Source organism: Psittacula echo (assembly GCF_963264785.1).
Source record: "Psittacula echo genome assembly, chromosome: 6".
Lineage (NCBI taxonomy): Eukaryota > Metazoa > Chordata > Aves > Psittaciformes > Psittacidae > Psittacula > Psittacula echo.
Window position 1 is genome coordinate 73789124 of NC_137743.1, and position 20593 is coordinate 73809716.

Consider the following 20593-nt stretch of genomic DNA (forward strand, 5'->3'; position numbering starts at 1 on the left):
TAAAATCTGAACTCGTGGGCTATTTTATCTGCTGAAACAGACAAATGTCACCCCCCTATGAGGTGAAGTTAGATTCATAATAGATAACTTCCACCTCAGTGGATTGATTTGAAAGCATTTACAAAACAGTATTTTACTTTATTTATTTATTTATTTGCTGCTAAAAATACAGCAGTGGAATCACAGTACTAGGGGATTGCACACTTGTGCAAACCCTGTCCTTGGAACTGCAGGGAAAATGGGCAGAAAGTAATCACCTACACTAGGATTTGGTCACATGCAAAGTGACTGCTTTTTGTTCTGGGAAAAAAAAAAAAAAAAGCTGAATTCTTACTGAAATTGTGTGATCAGGCGCTCACTTTAATATTAGCCATTGAAGGGTATCGCACTATCCTTGCTATTAAGATGTAGCATTGGATAGGTGATGATTCAAAAGGAAACAAGATACATACTGTGAATCAATATGTACACTTTCTCCTTGGATCTATTTTATACAAACATGTTGAAGACTTGTAAAGTCTAATAGAAGTAGATGGTATAGCTTCAGGCTTATGGAAGATTTTTTTGGTTGGTTGGTTAGTTTTGTTTTTCCCCAAAATCATAGAATGGTTTGGGTTGGAAAGGACCTCAAGATCATCCAGTTCCAAACCCCTGCCATGAGCAGGGACACCTCACACTACACCATGTCACCCAATGCTCTGTCCAGTTTGGCCTAGAGCACTGCCAGGGATGGAGCATTTATCACTTCTTTGGGCAACCTGAATAAATGGTTGAATGAATGATGTAGCAATTTAACACAGCCTCTCCTTAAGCAACCAATATACTCTCGTTTACTTTTTCACTTATTCCTTAATTTATCTAAATTTTATATGCTTATTACACAGTTTTCATGATTTTCATATTTATAGGCAGTGTTTATGAATTGTATACAAGCATTTTCATTGTTCCCGTTTCAAAGCTGAAGTACTACATTGGCTTCATCTGTAAGTTCTCATGTAAACTGAAACTATAAACAAATATAGTGTAAAACATAGAGCATACCAGTAAAGTTAGATGTGATTGGGAAGAGATGGTGCTATATGTTTCTATTTAGAGGGCGTTGCTTATAAATCTTTGTTTTGGACATGTCAATCTTGATATGCCTTCATAATAGGTTTGATCTATTTAATTTTGTAGATTCTCCTAGTTATATAGAACAAAATGAATTTTAATAATGCCTCTTAAAATATGAACTTTTATGCTGTATATTTCAAAATCAGACTTGGTATGGTCAGGATGAGTGCATTCCATGTGTGCATATAAACAGTGTCACTAGTTTTTCTTGTTACGTGTTGGTGTTGCTTTCATTATTATTAAAAGGCTAAGTCACTAAGGGAAGACACTGTTGTAAAGAGTTTTTCTTTTCCATTGCAACAATGGTAAAAGGATTATCTAACTTCCAGATTTCAGATTTCCATTTGGTTTACAAATGAGAATAAATCATGTATATATAAATATATAAAACATATATAAATAATATAATCACCTGTAAAATCAGTTCCCTGTCATACATGTCCTACCCATACATGTTTTGATACCCAAGATGAAATCTGTAAACTTAATTGGAAGACAAGCATGAGTCCTGAGGATGTTCCGTGTAAAACCCCTTGAGGCGTACACTCCTAGCTGCATGTAGAAAATGCACTTGCATTGATGTAAATAGTCTTAGCTAATAAATACTGCTTTGGGAAGGATGTAATTGTGGGGTAGAAGCTTGTAGTTTTAGAGGTCAACAAGGATTTTTGTAGGAAGGTTTCCAGGAGAGACTTAAAGGCAGATTAATATCGAATGCACACAGTTACAGTTTGCTATTTAAACTGCAACTCATGATGAGAATGGTTAAGCCCTGAAATAGGAATTCCAGAGACATCCAATTTATACTGCAATGTAGTCACTACTGTCTTGGAATAGTTTTGCTGTTTCTCTGTAATATACAAATTTGGAAGATTATGCTAATTATATAAGTATTAAAGGTAGCATTAGCAAAAACAATAGATAAATCGCAAGTATCTTTGCAGGTGAACAGAAACAGGTCTTTGACTACTGATGGAGATGGGATTTCTACCTGCATTTTAGAAAATGAAGCATCATCAGTTCTATTTTTCGGAACTTAAGACACAGAAGGAACTTCCTGATTGTGGTGTTACAGTCATGTATGTTCCTCACCTGCAGGTTCCACTGCTGTTTGCAACCCTGTTCTTTGCACTATAAAATATCTGTGCTGGTATAAAGGCTGTTTTAATGTAAAGATAGTAATTGCTATGGTTACAGTGAAGACAGATTTGGTACTATTATTTTAATACACAGGAAATACTCCATCCCCAGGCAGGATTAGTGTTAAAATACCTGTGAAGTAAAAATTTTCAATATTGTATGTATAATAATGAGACATATTTATATTCTACAATATTGGCAAAATATATTTATCATAAATTGAGGCAGTTGCTTAGAGCAGTGGTTGCCATCTGGCTATTACACCAGTGAATGATAATCACCTTCATTAGTAAATCCATTAATTTTACATAAACTGATCTGTTTAAGTGTGAATATGCCCAATATATTTGCTTATATAGAATGCTGGCAAGGTTTATTCTTATGATCTTCCTTACAGAAGAAAAATCTTTAAAGCAGAGCATCTGTGGAAATTAAATTGAGTTTTCTTGCATGCATGTAAATTTTCTGGAAACTGCAGCTGAAATGAGAAGACATAAGATTTTGATCATCTTAACTTTCTTCATATACAGTAGTCTTGATAGAATGATCTTGTTTTCAAAAATTATTGAGGAATGCATTAGTTTACACAGCAGCTGAACTGGTCTCAATAAGCTAAGCAACGTACTAAGGTTCTGTAAGCTGAAAATATGATTACAGTAACTTCATATCTGTATTCATCTGCTAGTGCTTGAAAACATAATAATGAATATCTCTTCAGCTAGCATCTGAGCTATCTGCTACATCAGTGTAGTGGCATGCTTGTACTGTTTAGACAGACTAATTCCATAGGAACTTACAGCAACTTTACCTTAGACTCTGAAGAATTTGCTGTAGAACAAACAAACAAACAAAACCCAATGAAAAGTATTCATAAAGAAGAACATGAAAGCAAACTTTCGTAACAGGAAACTAAATGGGAGCAACTACAGCTTAAAGGTTTTCTTTTTTTTTTTTTTTTTTTTTTAAGTCTTAAGCTTCTGCAACAGCTGAAACAGAGTTGAGGTGTGAGAGCAGCCATTCAGCATGCAAGTACTGCACCCCAAGTTCAAATTATAAAGAGCAGCTGAAGTGAGCAGCACAAATCCTCCACATCTGTTTTTCTGAACAGCTGTCTAAAATTCACTTATCTTAAGTTGTTTAGGCTTGGGCTCAGACAGAAAACAAGCAGTGAATGCCAGCCTTTGAAAATGTGTATCCTGGGTGGGACTGCCTAAGGGACAAATATTTTGTGCAATGGAGCTTACCCGGTAGGTTCTTGATTTTTTTTTTTTTTTTTTCATTGAATGATGCAACTGGATAGGGATTCTTGAGAAAGAATTAGGCAAGAAAAGCTTGCCCTATGAACAGTGCCTTGAGCAATGTCAGATGTGACAAATTCCACTGAACAGGGCAGCTGCACTCCCACAGTAACAGATGTTGATTGGTTCTAAAAATAAAGCGCTGTTATATATTCACACACAGCCTTCCTGAGCAAGATTATATATATGAACCCACCCCACCCCCCATACTCCAGCTATGTTTGGTAGGACTTTCAAATCGTATGTAAACCTGCAATTTGTGATGTAACTTTACAGTTTCTTCACCATGGAAGTACACTACGTAATTGAGTAGTGGCATTTAGTTTCTCCCTTGTCTAATTTTGCTTTTCTGTTTAGTGACACTGATAGCCTGCTGTTGGGATTGAAAAAATACATAGTACACCCTCCTTAGCTTATGTTACTAATGGCATAACAACATTTACAATAGGATATTTAGCTAATTCTAATTCATAGTGCTGCAGAGGACATACACTGTAAACAGGCCCTTTTGTACTATAGTCCCCATTCTAGGCATTTTTAAAGTACTTCAAAAGCTGCTAGATAATTTAAAGAAAAAAATAGGAAATGCGAAACAAATTACTACTACATTCTACTCTGCTTTGTGAATGTGGCATTGTGGTAGCAATATAATTTTTGGATATTACATAGCAGATTATTTTGGTGCATAGTGTCTGCCAATTCTTCAACAGAATTAAGTATAAGCTTTACTATTTTCATATATATTGAAGTAGTTTCAGGTACTTTTTACAGCATAAAGGTAATGGTTCTTTTTATTTAGAGGCAGAGAATTTAATAGTAACTGCCCTGGGTTCAGCAGTAGCAGTCATTTTTCTCTTTCTTGGTAGCTGGTGCAGTGCTGTGGTTTTGACTTTCAGCCTGGGAACAGCGCTGATAACACCGATGTTTTTAGTTGCTGCTCAGTAATGTTTATTCTGACCAAGGACTTTCTGAGTCTCATGCTCTGCCAGGGAGGAGGGGAAGCCATGAGGAAGCAGAGACAGGACACCTGACCCAAACTAGCCAGAGGTATTCTGTACCACAGCATGTCATGCCCAGGATGTAGAACTGGGGGCAGTTACCCAGAAGGGCTAGATCACTGCTCGGGTCAGGCTGGGTATCGGTTGGCGGGTGGTGAGCGGTTGTATTCTCTTCCCTTGTTATTTCCCTTATCATTATTACTATTGGTGGTAGCAGTAGTGGTTTTGCGTTATACCTTAGTTACCGGACTGTTCTTATCTCAGCCCATGGGAGTTACATTCTTTCGATTCTCCTCCTCATCCCTCTGGGAGCCTGGGGATGGGGGGGAGGAAGGGGGGAGTGAGAGAGACACTGTGTGGCTGGACTTAAACCACAACAAATTATACTTTTAAGAAATGACAATTCATTCATTACCACTTACTAGGAAATAATAATTATTAAAACTGTTATTAATATAGTACAGTTTTTCCTCTTAATAGCAACATGCTTCTCAATTTCATTTAATAGAACATTGGCAGGGCTTAGAAGAGCTGGACTGATAGTTTGCTCTGTTCTTTAAAGGATGGTACAGAAAACCCAAAAGCATATGTATGTCTTGGGCTTTTTTCCCCTGACTGAAGTCAGGTAAATTGCTCCAGCAATGTTTTTTGATCCTTCCACAAAAGTATAATAAAATCAAAGAAACATGTTTTTGGCCGTGATAGTCTTTAATATGCATAATATAAGTACAGAGTGAGACGCATGCTTATATATGTTTCTGCTAATTAAGTTGTCATATTTGATCTTCAGTGATGGCCTCCATTCTTCTTTGGAGGAAACAGAGTATATTCAATACCAAGAGCAATGACGAAGGCTGCAAATCCCCACTTAAGTCCCCTAGTAAAGACTTCTGTTAAGGTGACAGGTTTTGCAAAGCCACCCATGTACCTCCAGGCTTCATTACTAAAAGAAAAATGAAATCAAAAGAGTAAGATCAGTGGAGCCATTGTGATAAACATTAACAAGAATATCTTCGTTCCAGGAAAAAAAAAAAATTAAGGTATTTCAACTAGATACACACTAAGACTGTAACATTTCTATCACTTAAATATTATTTAAGTAACAGGAGTCACCACATGTAAAATACATGATATTAACTCTAACCCTTTATGCATACAATTTGAGACACAAGTAATGCCAGCAAACAACATAATTGTAGTAAGCTCCCCATAATTATCTTCTGTTTTAGTCTTGTTTGAAACAAAATCAGAACCTGCTAGCACACGCATGGGATGGAATGACTGCAAAGGTTAGTCGCTGTACTAGATGGTATCTAGCATAGTTAAATCTTAAAAGGGACTATTTTTTCCAGTCATAGAAAACTTACTAATGGGAAGGCACTTTCTGTTTTACAATACAACACTGAACTATATCAGTATCAGAAAAGCCTACTAAAACTTTTTTTAAAAAAAAAAGGGAAAAAGTGTGTTTGACTATTAAACTACAAAATATTTGAACCTTACACTGTTTTGCCTTACTGTTTTCAACCTATAGTTACTAAAATGTTGGTCACTATTATAACTGACTGTAAGTATGTATGTGTAGCACAACCAGTGTAATCTATAGAGATGAACACAGTTTGTCTCTTTTAAGGAGTCAAAAGTCCTTAAGAAAAGGAAAAAAATGTTTGCACAAAAACAAGCAATAAAGTCAGAACCATCATTTCAGAAGATACAGATTTTTTTTAAACAAGGGTCAAATATTTATGTTCATAAATAACCCCTTGTGCAGATGGCTTCTGTGACTTGGGATGAAGGCTTTTTGGCATGGAAAGCATCTTCTAGATGCTAATACAGGGTACTAATTACAGGTTTAGGTTTCCAAATACGACATCTTTCACACAGTTTATTCTATATTGAATATGTCCATTAATGTGCATTTGCTACAAAGGTGGAAAGCTGATCCCCTGTTAAAAGGAATTTAATATACCAAAAAAGGGAGCCCTAGAGAGGGTTACATTTTCAAGACTTCTAGTGCAAGATATTAATAATGCAATCTTCTTCCAGATTACTGAAGTAAGTAACTTCATACTTTAATTTCTCCTTTGTTAAGGAAGACTGGCACAATACTTGTCCTATGGAACTGGAATATTACATAGAATTTGAAAAGTTCAGGACGAATCATCTCATGCTTTGAGAGTTTGACTTTGTTCCTTATTTCAGCTCTTCACGTAATTGGTTCTATTTCCTTCTTCTACCAGAGAAGCATTAATTAAATTTTTTATCTAGGAGGGGCAACAAATATTACACAAGCTCTTTTCCGTTTTGGTGTTTTGCAGCACTTTGTGAACTTGGAGGTCTATGCACTAAAAGTCAGGTTAATTTACACTAGATATATGATGTTAAACTGTTCATTTTAAAAAAAATGTGAATATGCCTACTGCTTGCTGAGAATTTTGCCTGAAGCAAAGGAAGAACAAAACTAACACTATTTGCACTCCACAGAAATAGAGGCAACAGACATTACATCAACTTCAACAAGATCTGAGCACACAACTTCTTTGCTGAAAAGGTATAGACTTACTCATGTATGCAAGACCTAATACTACTTACATGTTTTGGTGGAGGAGGTCATTGTGCCTGTATCATCCTGAAAGATCACAAAGTGCAAGGGTGCCTTGCGAAATGAGACTGGTGAAGGTGATGCAAGGTGTGACCTCCATGCAACAAAGTAAATAAAAACTTAACTGAAGTGCTGACTAATGTATTCTAGACACATTTTCAGTATTTTTAGTAAAAGAATAATCTGCACTGACCAGGTCCAGTTGATACTACAACATAGAATCATGACATTAAAATTCTGAGGCTCTTGCACTTACCGAGCCCATGGATCCCTAAGACCCCGCTTAGCTAGCTGTTCCTGGACTTTCTCCAGTGGAGTACCCTCTATCTTCCATTGCCTGTAGTCAGGGAGTTCAATTTTGCTGTGGCCATGGCCATGTTCATTTCCATGCCCCATACCTACAAGAAAAGATTTTTTTATTTCTTGGACAATATCAGATTACTTTCACACACCTGTAAACAACAATACGCTGTACAGGAAAGGCAGGGAGGTTACAAGAAGTATTCCAAAGCAACTCACACTGCATACAAAGCATCTTCTGCACTGTACACAGTGCAGTGTAGAACAGAGAGCCAAGAGACTTTGTGCTGCATTTCAGAAGTTCATGATTAAGCACAATTAAAGCAAACTGTGCACACTTCAGTATTACTGTGTTGTAAGTCACATACAACTGTGTTGTAAGAAAAACAGAAGAAAAACAAAGACTTGGCTCCTCAGCTCCTGTTTAGTTGCCTCCAATTTAGTCGCCTCCAATTTAATCTAACATCCGTGGCAATAAAGGGCAAGGAGATGCACCTTACCGGGCATTTCATGAGGCTGTGAAGTACATGCTTTATTTAGGTATACCTTTGAGAGAACTATGAAAATATTAAGGTTCTTATTAAAAATGTGATCAAGGCAGATGGGAAGGAAAACATTTTCAGTGTGATCATGAAGGACTGTAAGAAAATAACGGCTTTTAAGTCTTTATTTTCACAAAGCACCTGAGACTCTTTGAGTTGGTTTCTTTGCCATTTTAACACATACTTGGTAGCAAAGAACAGATTCAATGTCCTTAATTTTTACAAGAATTGATTGGAATGTAATGGTGCAGAGAACAGAGCTTTAAAGCCTGTAACTCTTGAAGACACCAATTGATGGAGACAAACAGGATCCTCTTGCAGAAGAAAACCTGAGGACAACCCCTAATGCAGACATTACCCGAGAAGCTCCCACCACATTACACCCCAGACACCTCCCGCCAGAAGGCCCCTTTGCACACGGCGGGGGCGGGGTGTGTGTGTGTGTGTGTGTGTGTGTGTGTGTGTGTGTGTGTGTGTGGTGGCTGCGCGCATGCGCACCAGCGGGTACAGGCTGCACTGCAGCACGGGCCGCGCACCCCCTGCCACCACCAGCAGGGCCGAAAAGGCGCCCCGGGATGGGGCGGGCGTGCAGGGTGCCAGCAGGGAGGCCTGGTAGCTCGGGCGGGGCAGGTGCCCGTCTAACGGTGCCCGGGGAAGGGCCACGACGGCTGCGCTGAGCCGCTCCGGCTCGGGCGCACAGCCCGGGACAGCAGACATCGCCGCCATCAGCCCCTCTCCTCTCCCGCGCACATATACACTCCCGAGGAGGTCAAGGGCGCGGGCAGATTCTAGAGAGCGCCCTCGCTCGCCTTCGCCCCTCTCACCGACGAGCCCTCGGTACCTGTCCGCTCTGTGACTCTCCTTCGGAACGCAGCTGTCACCCGGAAGCGGAAGTCGCCAAGAGGACCGGCCGCTACAGGAAGCGTACCCAGCCACGAGGGTTCCGGGCAGCTTCCGTTCCGCTTCCTCCTGTGTCCTGGTGAAGGCAGCGAAGCCGTTGCTCTCCCCTCTGTTGCTGGCAGCGCTCCTGTCGCGACTCAACGAGGCAGGTCCCGCACAAGAGCGGTGCCCAGGAGCTGGGTGAGAGGGGGAGGGAGACAGACATGGAGGAGAGAGCGGCCAATCAGTGCGGGGTTTGTTGGGGGCGGGAGCGGCCCAATGGGCGGGTGTATTGTTAAGTTGCGGGGTTGGCAGTGGTTGGAAGTGGTGGTGGCGGCGGCAGCGGAGGAGAAGAAGAAGAAAGAAAAGAAGAATAAGAATAAGAGGGTGACGGAGTCGGTACCGAAGCTGTTGGGGGTGATGTGGTGGTGTTGACGGCGGGCGGCGGGGCCTGGGCCGGCACCAGGGCTCCTCATTACCTTGCTTGCTCTTCGTTTGCCGTTGTCCGTCGGTCGCTGCCGGCTGCGCAAGCAGGGACGGAAGCCCGCGGAGTCTGTGCGTGTGGGGGCGCGAGCCGCCGTTTCCCCCCGCCCCCATCTCCCGCTATCGCCACTCGGCGGGGCGCCGCGCTCGGCCTCCCCTTTCCCCTCCCTTTCCCCTCCCTCTCCCCTCAGGCGGCGGGGGGAGCATACCCGCGCCCAGCGGTTATGTAAGCCCCGGGCCCGCTCGCCCCCGGCCCTGACCGCGGAGGACGGCGGAACGGCTGCGGGGCCCGGAGCAGTGCCCTCCCGCTGCCTGCCCGCCCGCCCTCGGGGTGCGCTTCTTCAGGGGAAGAAGTTGTAGGGAAATAGGAGGTGCTCCCAAGCCCAGCTGGCATCAGGAGCAGACTCGTGGTTTTCAGTGGATACATCCTAAAAGAGCATCGCTCTTTGTTTCCGTAGCAGAAGCGGGGAGGCGTCCTGAGATCCTGGGACTGCACTGAAAGGTAAGTGGAAGTTAAGAATTCTCTTGACAGCTGCTTCTTGAATGAGAAGGTCGCTTGGTTCCATTCAGCACCTGTCTCTGGGGAGCTCGGCATTTTGCGTGCTGTGCCTGTGTAATTGTGAAGTGTCGTTTGCGTTGGTGTCGGGATAATTCAGTTATTTTTTATCTTCCTCAAGGTTAAGTACACAGACCTTTTCTTCCGAAAAGAAGCTGTTCAAAGTTAACTACTCAGTGACTTAAAAAGGCTGAAATTATTCATCAGTTGTTGATGAATCGATAATGCTGTTTCTTTAGAGCAGAATGCAAACTCTGTTTATCTTAATTTCAGATGCTCTTAATAAGGACAAGAATAAACACTATAGATTATGCTGGTTGAATTTTAGGATAGGCTGTCGTGCCCTTTTTTCTTTTTTTTTTCTTTTTTTTTAAATATCTTGATGTAAAGCTTCTAGGTTTCAGGGTTTGTGTTTGTGGTTTTTTTTTTTGTTTTTGTTTTTTTTTTTTTTTGTTTTTTTTTTAATAGGGATACTAGAAATGCATGAGAAGAGTTCCAAGGGGGAATGCCATTATCATGTTATTAACAGTGAAACTGGTCTAAATAGGGTGCCATCTGTTTAGTCCAGACTCTGGTTTCGGCACTGAATGTTTTTTACTGCAAGATAAAGTCTACAAGATTCAGAGCAGTCTCATCTCTGCAGATGCCGTGCCAGAATGAGAGGAGACACATTTGTTTTTTTGTGATTGAGTGAGGTGGAATTGCAGGAGGGCTTTTTATTCATGAGGTGCTTGCATCTCTGTCTTATAAGGGATGAAGTTCTGTCAGATACCTGCAAAGTATTGCTTGTTTCTAAGTGTAGCTGAAAGTTAATGGGTATGTGTTCAAAGTCCAGTGTTGCTGAGGAATGTTAGTATTTTCCTCAGAGAAAATTTTCCAATGACTCATAGACATGTTGGATGCCAGGCACTTTGGTTTTATATTTTGAATGAAAAATACAAAGTCCTGGGTTTATCTGTGATTTGTTTATTTGTTTTGTTGTCTTCATGGAGCTTGGAAGCATGACTTGATTATTTATGCATGAATCCATACTTGACTGGTATTGCTGAGTCTGTCAACATAGTATTCAGTTCTGATCACAGAATATTGGCTTTATGTGACCTATTGTGTCTGAGCAGAATTGTAGCAGAGGAGTGCACTCAGTAAGATTTGTCTTCAAATATGCTATCATTTTCAAGGTTTAACCAGGTTTTGGGTAGCTGTTTCCACCTACCCAAGTAGGTAAAAACTCTTCATAGGAAAAACTGTGTGCAGTTGATAGATTGCTTGAGGTTGCTTAATGTTTTGCTTGTTGAATTTCCTCTTCTTTCAGTGTGGACTATACTCTTTTCTTTTAAAAATAAGATTGCAAATATGAAGGATGTGAAGTTTTGGGAATATAGGTAGCTTTTTGAAGCTGTATCCTCACCAAATAAATGAGTCTGCATAATTTCAAGGGAGTTACAGTCTTGCTACAATCTGGTTTTGAGAGGAAATTTCACCATAATTGCAGTGTCAGCCTGAAGAAGTTAATAGTGTGCATAAGGAACTAACATAAAGAAAGGGAATTTTCATCTTGTGTAGAAAATGCTGTATGACCTTTAGGAAGGGAAGGTCGTTTGGACTCCCTGTACAAGTAATCAGTACTTTTTGTGATTTAGTCAGTTGCCTTTTTTCTTTCTTTTTTTTTTTTTTTTTTTTTTACTATTTATGGAGGGGACAATTGCTGAAAAGATTAAGTGTTCTAGGATACAGTTATGTTAGCTTGTGTCCAGCTATGCTTAGTTATGATTAGATGGGATTCCTGCTTATGTTCTAGGTTAAAGGAAGATGGCAGGACTTTCTCTAATAGCTTTCAAAAGCCCATGTTTCCGGAAATTTGTGTTGATATGCATTCTGGATTATGCATTCTGGATTACACATTCTGAGATACATTATGGGTTCTGTTCTTCTCTGCCTGTGCAAATAACATTCTCTCTAGCACTGAATTGTATTTAGTGGTATGCTCTTTGTGATTGTTTTCTGGAGTAGAAAGCTGTGTGACTGACAGTGACTTGAAGTATTTTCAGTTTTGGGAAGACAAAAAAGGGTTGTGGGGTTCTTTGGTCTTTTTCTGTGTTTGGGTAGGGTCTTGTTTGTGTGTGTGATGTTTTGTTCCCCCTCCCTCCCCTCCCTCAGTGTCCTAATATTTATTTGAACCACTTAACTACTGTATCTTTTTTTCCTGAAATTTCATGTTACTTTCTCTGGATTTGTATTAGTAGTAATTTGTAAGTCATTGGAAGCTTTTTGTCAGTTGAATGAAATGATCAATCCTGCTTTAATTAGAATAATGATGAAAAAGATCTTTCTTTATTCCACCTTTGTTTCTTTGGATGTTTTAAAAAAAACTGTGAAAAGTGGGGAAGCAAATTATTTTCTTGGGTGGCATTAGAGAGCTAAATATTTTATGGTTCCTATCACAATCTCAAACTGCTGTTTCACCTCTCTTTTGGAAAAGTAATATGCTGGTGCAATGGTCTTAGTTTCTTTTGAAGAATATTCTTCACAAGAGCAGCCATACTGGATTAATCTGCTGTTGTCTCTTGAAGTTTAAAGCTCTGGGATCCTGGTATGTGACAGGACTATCATTTCAAGTTCTGCTTGTCTCCACAGCTAAACAGTATTTGACAGTCAGTGCTTTATTTCTAGGGAAGTGTATAGGGTTACGCCTTAGGTCACCTCTCCCAGTCTCTCAGTGGGGATGATGTTTTGTATAGATTTTTATTCCATGGATATACTTAATTTTTAAACCCTTTTGAGTTGTGTATGAATTTTGCATCTACCGTTTTTTCTGGCAATAGGCACCATACTTACTGTGTTGTGTGAATAAGTCATTCCTCTGTTCCAATTTGAACCTGTTGTGTGAGAGAGCTTCATATGATACTCTCTGGTTTTTGTATAAGGAGGGGCACAACTGTTTGGTTCTTTCCCAGGCAGTTTGATACGAGTTTAGAATCTTTAAAGATCGTGGCAATGTGTTCACTCAAACACTTGTCTGAGCAAGAAAATAGTTTTAGATTACATTAATTATCTTTATGCTTATTCCCTTATGTTAAGATACAAACTAGTATCAGGAAATGAAGCTGGAGGCTTCCCTGGCTGACTCCTCACAAAGGACATCAGTGCCATAGAAATGGTCATTTAAAAAGTCCCATGACTCTTTTGGAGGGAAATTGATCTGAGCAGGGACAGTCATCAGTAGTACAGTTTGACTTACTACTTTAGTCAGTTATTGTCATTTGCAAATAGAATTGTGAGAAGTAATTCTTGAGTTACTTAATGCTGTGTTCCACAGTGTTTACTTTCCAGTTATTTACTTGAAGTAGATAAAACTTTATGCAGAGTTGTGCCCAAGGAAACATTAGCGTCTGAGTTGTACAAATTGTTCAGACTTTTAATGTAGGCTGTAAATGTAACTATAAAAGAGAGAGGATGCCTTTAAAAAAGGTTTGCAGGTGTCAGGTACTGTCTGAATGATTTCTTGTTTTATTCTTTCCTGAACCTTTCTTCTGTTGTTGCAGAAGTAGAGATTTAAAAAAATGGAATTTCAGGATGGTTGAGGTTGAAAGGGACTCTGTTGATCAAGTAGTTCAACCTCTTTGCTCACAGCACGGCAGCTAGGACAGGTTCCTTGGGACACTGTCCAGTTGGATTTTCAGTATCACCAAAGCTAGAGGCTTCATGACCTCTCTGGGTGACTTGTTCCAGTGGTTAAATACCTCATGCTAAATAATTTTCTTCTTATGTTTAAGTTGAATTTCTTACATTTCAGTATGTGCCCAGATAGGGTTCTTTGAGAGTAAGAAAGTACTCTGAGTTAGTTTGTGTAACTAATAGTAGATAGAATAGCAAGTTGGTTGAATTCTTCTTTCTGCACCTTAGCTTGGATAATTCATGCTTTTAATAAGAAGAAAAATAATTTAAAAATGTCTTTTAACTTTAGGCATAGGAGAGATTTATGGAGTGACTTATTGCTCTCCTTTTTTTGTGTAGAATTCGGCCTTCAGTTCCTAAACTTGAAATATAAGTTCAAGAGGTAAAGGGCACTTCTGATGAAATAAAATATAGTTATGTAGTAAAACCATACTGTAAACCACGATTCTCTTTTGCCAGGAATCCTACAGAAAAGAGAACATACAAACCATGATTGGGGGCTGGGTAAAGTAATACACAGTTTGCAAGCTGTTCCAACACATGCTGAAGGTTATCAATAATGGTGAAATTTTTTTATTGTAAGGAAAATAGCTGTGTGGCCATTAGTCATTCTTCTGTTAGTGTTCTATTTTTCTGTTAAATGTTATGAATTTGGGCACAAACTTTTTAATATTCTGCTTTCCTTAGAGCCAAAGAAGATATTGTGTGCTACAGATGTTTATTATATGACATTTATGTTCATTTATAATGTTTGAAGAAAAATAGATTATGTGGTCATGGATCGTATTTGTCTAATAAAAACTTTTAAACTAATCTGCATATTTTAATTTAGTTCTATTGTAGAGTAATTTGCATCTCATGTACCCTCATGAAGGATTAGGCTGAACTCCACAGCAACATTACTGTCACCATAAGATACCATTTTCTCTGAAATCATGTGTTTCTCATACTATGGATTATATTTGAAAATATTAATGGGAGAGTCACTTGTGATTACTAATAAAATATTATTGAGTTAGATAACCATAATTCAGATGATTTGTAAAAGACAGAACTGTCATTGGCAAGTCACCTTTTTTTGGTCTTTCCTTGATTGTGTTTTGCTCTTCTGCAGGCAGTCCAGCTTGCCTCTGCTGCCCACTGCCTATGTCAGATTTGCCACCTTGACTTCCTCATGTGATTCTGTAAGGCAGTATGGATTTTATGGCTCAAATTTATTAACTTCCTTTTGTGTGAAAATAAAAAAAACAGAGACATTTGGAAGGAGATCCCATTAGGGTAGTGAAATAAAACATCAGGTGAATAACAATGGCAAGTAGACTATTTATTTAATTATTTATTTTATCTCAGGATTGAATAGCATTAGTGGAAAGTTCCCTGGCTGTGTAATGCTGTTCAGCATAGGACCTGATGGAGATGGCTGGAGCGCTTCAGACCTGTTAAAACTCTTCCATGAATTCCTTCTCTCTGCATGTTCTGTGGTTGTTTTTTGTTTTGCTTATTTGTTGGGGTATTTTTGTGGTTTTGTTAGTTTTTTTCTTTTTTTTCCCTATGGAGTAATTAGCAACATGTAATTTTATGTTGTGTAAGTTCCATAGGTGGCTTGACTAACCGTGAATTCTGCAGTTCAGAAATGCTAACTCTGTTGTTGTGTGTAATCTCCATAATTTAGCTAATCTTATAATGTTTTTATTTTACTTACTGTGATTTTTCAGAAAACTGAATTGGTTAGGTCTGTTAGAATACAGATTGTCTGCGTAATGTATGGTTCATGAGTTCTTTAAATAGTTACACCTTTTCCTCTGAATTATATTTAAGTGAAATGTGTGACATGGACATTTGTGAAGGCTACGTGACTGATTTGCTGATTCATACATGGCAATGTTGATAATTCTGAGATCTTTTTATGTTTTCATTCCTTGCGTTTAATAGCGTATGAACTTCGAAATGTCATTATATTTAGGGTCTACCTCCCCTCTTTTGCCATGCCTTGACCCGTATTTGGGCTGAGGGAATTATTCTGCATCTACATCTATCTGGAAATATAGTGAGACAATTTAAAAGAATGATCTTATTTTTCATGACCATTCAGCTGAGAAGATATTGGGTTGGGAGATAATGAAGTGACATGTGTAAAATCTGCTTGAGTGTTCTTGGTTTTTTTTTTTCCTTTTATTCATATAATACATGATAATATGGTTATTTCTGATATTTTTCACCATATTTATGAGAATTCTGGTGTCTGTTTCTTCTTTCCATCTCCTCTTCTTATTTTCTGCTACGTCCTCTCTGTCTCCTTTAGGTTTATGAATATCTTGATCTTTAGGAGAGGCTGGAGAGCAGCCCCTCTGCATACCTGACTGTGTTCTGACTTGGAATAGGGCCACAAGGTAGAAAACTTGATTTAGAAAAAAAAATTTGAAGCTCATTGTAGTTATTTCAGGAACTTTCCTGAATACCCTAAGCACAAGATTTTGAAGATGTGTCTTAAATAGGATACTTCCTGCATGTGACAACAAAATAGCTAAAAATTCTTATTTGTTTTTCAAATACTTTTAAACATGAACTTTGTGTAAATCTGATACCTTATGACCAGTGTACCCCATGTGTAAGCTACACTGGTAGTTTCACCACCTGCTTTAGATAATGTGGTAGCAACATCATGATGGCTGTACATAGGAGGGTCAATAACCTTTCAGCTGGGACATGTTTTAGAAAGTAGGAGGCTTTTATGTAAAGTTAGTTATGAAGGGTATGGAGTGACAAATTTTAGCAAGCATCCTAGTGCATTCCATCAGAGTAGGGCAAAGAAGAAAAATCTAAATGCTCAACTTTTGAGTTTTAATACTACTTTATTACTCCAGTTTAGGAACATACATTTTAAAAATAATATATGTTTCTTCTGCATATGACTATTGTTGCTCATGCCTTATGGTTGGAAATACACATCCAGCTAAAAATAGTAATTTACAAGAAAGCCCCCTGCTTAGAATGGTTGTTGTACCGGTCTTCATTATCTGTACATAACTTAATGTAAGATGTCAGATAACTTGATAGGTGTGGATACCCACTCTCCAAATTTTGCAAATGAAAATTCTTCATGCTTCTGGCACAGTTGAAGTCAAATTGTATTTATTTCTTCAGAATTAAAGTTAAAGTATGATTTTTTTTTTTTCCAGGCTTCTGCTGTGAACATGTTGCTTTGCTAAAAGATGTAAAACTGAACTTAGCAGACATAGCTAATGCCTGAGTTTATAGCTGGAACCTAGTCTTGATAGTCTTTGTACAACAGTTTTAGTTATACTAAAGAGTAAGAGGGGGTGGTAATATATTTTCTGACTCTTAATATTTTAATAACAGCAGTGGGACAGACAGATGATTGGTTGAAGTCCATTTACTGTAACGAACTTACATAAGTAGTGATTGAGGAGCTCGTTAAGTAATAGTAAAGTGCCCTTTTACATAGATATGTAAGGCACGCTGAAGAGGGATTTATCCTAGCAAAAGCTCATATTTCTCTGTGTGTAACAGTGGAGAACTTTCCATTGCTTTTTTTAAAGATGTTCAGTTGAGCTCAAGAGCATAGAGACGTGAGCTAAATATGGACACAGAGGAGAGCAAGGGGGGTTTAAATGTGGAATGGAAAAATGACTAGTTCCTTATGTGCATGTATTTTTTTTTTTTTTTCCACTAAGCTGCTTGTTTCTTGTTCTTAGCATAGAACAGCCTTTAGACAAAATTGCTGAGCTTCCAGAGCTGCCTCTCAATTAAGTGCGTGTCCATTCTATTTGATAATTATGTAACTGACAAACCACAATACCTCATGGTCTCTCTTGAATGTTGCATCTGTGCAATAGTTTCAAATAGTAATATCCCTGAGTTTCTAGAAGTTATTAAACCATATTTGTGGTAATTTCTTAGGAAGATCGCAGAAAGAGGTGCTGGTTTTGTCAGACTTCACAAGAGCCATTCTGATAGCTTTATTCATGTTAATGAACTGCAGCAGATTGCAGTGTGAATCTTACCATGTCAAAGTAGCGAAATCTCTTAAACAGTTAAGTGTTACGTACGGAAATACAAATAGGGATGAGAATTCTGGGCTGGAGAATGAATGAATGTAGAAAAGAAATACCTAAAATACAGAACTAATTTAAGCGGAGCATTCATAAGCTGTATTTCTGTGTTGTTTATTTTCATAGACATTGTTTGACAGCAGCCTTTCCTTTAAATCATCACTGTCACATGCATTTCATGATTCTCCAGTGAACAGGATGGCTACTAGCAGGCTGCTACCTTTTCTGTTTGCTTAAGTCTGTGCATATGCCAGGGCTTGTTTCATGTGCTGTGACTCTTCAACTTTGCCTTCACCCAGGTTAATGTAAATACCAGGTGAGTTTGAGAAGTCTGCTTGTCTGTGGAGTAAGAGAACTTCCTAGCTTGCTTTTTGCTTGTCTGGGGGGAGAAGGAGAGAACAAGATTTTCTCTCTCCTCCCCATAATGAGTGTTTGAACTGTGAAGCAGTGAATAAAAATCTTAAAAACACTTGACCTCGCTATTTGCCCAGCTGCTTGCTGGAATGTGAAGAGTCTAGGCATGGCCTTTTGGCCTTGAGTCTCCAAAGGGCTGTTTGCAGAAATAACTGAGATGCCTTTCCGCCTGTGCAGGTGTTAATTGTGTTACGAATTGTAGTGAGAATAACTGCTGCCATTGCAGCATGTGTACCTTTTCTGCATCAGTGGTGAAAATACATATGCAGTCATTCTTTGTATATACCAAAAAGAAACTGTTGAATTGTTACAGTCACTTCAGCCATAGAAAAATATTTTTGAGGCATCTGGATATTTAAATCATTCAGATGACAATTGTGTTATACACACCTATGTTGTGCTCCAGGAATTACTGCACTAAACTCTTTGAAAGAATACAGTCTTTGGTTTTTTTCCTTTCTATAGGTTAAATCCTTTCTGTTAGCTACAGCTCGACTATGGCATTTAGTAGTTAATTTTTGCACTTAATACGGAAAAACTAAAATTACTGCACTATTTTATTCTTTTAATTGAAATTAAAATGTTAGCGTCTTCTGTCTAGTTTTTAAATTGCCAAGTTTGTTCAAACTTAAATTCTGGATTTTTTAGGAAAATGTTTGGAGATGCTCTGGTAAAGTCCATAATAATACTTATACAATAACTTCGTAATTTTACCTTCTCCCCCTAGCTACTTCAATATTTAAATTGATTAAAGTTCATGCTGCTAAGGCAGAAAAGTAAATGTGCAACAGTGGGATTTCACATTTGTTGTGCACAAAGTTGTAATTGGGTTAAAGTCTGTGGATGAATTCCAGACTGAGTTAGGGGTCAGTGGCCAGTATACTAATTGGCATTGATGCTTCTGAAATTGTGTAATCAAGTATTTTGCTGATTGTCACGGGATCTTGTGTGTGTGTGTGTGTGCCTTTATTTGGCAACGTATAATTAACCAAGTGTTCAAAGGTTGAGTTCTTTTATTTCCTCTGTGCCTCATTTTTTCAGACATGCGGATGCTAGTCTGTGTTCAAGACAGGACACTGGGCTCAATGTAAGAAGGATAGAAGGAAGTTCAAGGAAATTCAGGTCAAGAGCGGGGTGCCTGTAGATGTAAATTTCATCTAATAAATGCAGAAAGCTGTAAAATAATCTGTTGTTCAATAGGGCTGATTTTTGTTTGGTTTTTCCTGGCTGTTAGGAAAGAGTTTCTTCAGCGTGGCTGCTTGTCATTTTACTGAAATGTTTTGTAAGGATTTTACCACATTTGGCTGGTGAACATGTGTGAGGGTGTGGTAGTGGTCAACTGCTCTTTTCTACTAGTAATACTCCCGTGGATTGTAATGTACCAGAGACTGTATTTGATAACTTACTTTGTTAATAAAGTTTTGGTCTTTGAGAGAGAGGAGGAAACAGGTCTTAGATGGACATTAACATGCTAATTAGGAAGCCTTAATCACTATTTAGTAAGTCTTAAGCTGTACCAAGTTTTGAAGTATTTCAAATTCATATTCCAATGTGTAGCTTTGGTAGACAAATTTTTTTTTTCTACATGTACTGGCTTTATGCAAAATTCCATTGGTAGTTATTGCTATTTCTGTGAACTGTTTGAGCATTCTGCTTTAGTAATGTGTGCTGGATTGATACTAAATGCAAAGCATTTAGTAATGCTTTGAATGGATTGTGATGATTATCTCTGTCTCTGTGAACGTAGACTTTACCTTTCTGAAATGCATAATGTTGCTGTAAATAACTTCTGCATGTTTATTCGTATGAACCCCACCTATGGAAAACGGTTTTTATTAGCATTTACTTTTTTATTGCACGAGAATGTTTGAAGTTACAATCTTATTTCTTGGTTTTAGTTATTGAAATGTAACAGCAATTTTGTTTCCTAATCAGTTCTAAAATACTGTTACAAAGTATTTTCTACGTGCTGACTGGGTAGCTGGCAGATGAGGCAAAAGCATGAGGATTTCCTCCCAAGTATGAAATTCCTGCTGCTCACTGATAAGAGATAATTATTACATAATCATCTTAATTTGCAAACATGTACATAATTGCCAGTACCAGGGTGTTAGGTCTGGATTTATATTTTGTTCAGAACAGTTTTCTCATGTACTGAAGTAGTCTTGTGTGGACTGTATAGGCTGGTTTTAGGTTGGTGGGGTTTTGTTGCTGTGGTTTTGGGTTGGTTGGAGGTTTTGTTTGTTTTGGCTTTATACCTGATCAGCCCTGCTTTTTGAGAAGTTACTTAATGCTCTCTCTGTAGATCCACTGTCTGCATTCCAGTAACTTCAGTAGTTCTAAACCTTCTGTCTAAGTTGCCCTTGAAAGGCCGCACATGTTTTATGAAGCATGCTGCATGAAGGATGTTAGATGAATATATATCTTATAAATAAATTGTGTAATCTAAGCATTTCAGGTGCCTGGTGCTTGAACTTTGATAAACGCTGCTGCTTTCTATTAGCACACTTGCGTAGGGAA

The 20593-nt window shown here is 38.5% G+C and overlaps 2 protein-coding genes across 5 annotated transcripts in view; one reads left to right on the top strand and one right to left on the bottom strand.

Moving 5' to 3' along the window:
• Window positions 1–5214: 5214 nt before the first annotated feature.
• On the bottom strand, window positions 5215–9491 carry NDUFB3 (NADH:ubiquinone oxidoreductase subunit B3). The gene is made up of 4 exons (XM_080620663.1): window positions 9352–9491; window positions 8835–9069; window positions 7408–7549; window positions 5215–5492 (listed from the first exon to the last, which is right to left on the bottom strand). Exons 3-4 carry the CDS (start codon window positions 7545–7547, stop codon window positions 5336–5338), a joined length of 297 nt encoding a protein of 98 aa, XP_080476789.1. The 5' UTR covers window positions 7548–7549; window positions 8835–9069; window positions 9352–9491; the 3' UTR covers window positions 5215–5335.
• A 225-nt stretch (window positions 9492–9716) lies between these two features.
• HYCC2 (hyccin PI4KA lipid kinase complex subunit 2) overlaps window positions 9717–20593 on the top strand; it is a 56807-nt gene continuing 45930 nt past the window's right edge. For all 4 annotated transcript variants that reach the window (XM_080620653.1, XM_080620655.1, XM_080620654.1 and 1 more), the window contains exon 1: window positions 9717–9857. The gene's annotated coding sequence lies outside the window, so the exon portion shown is untranslated. The remainder of the gene's footprint in view (window positions 9858–20593) is intronic.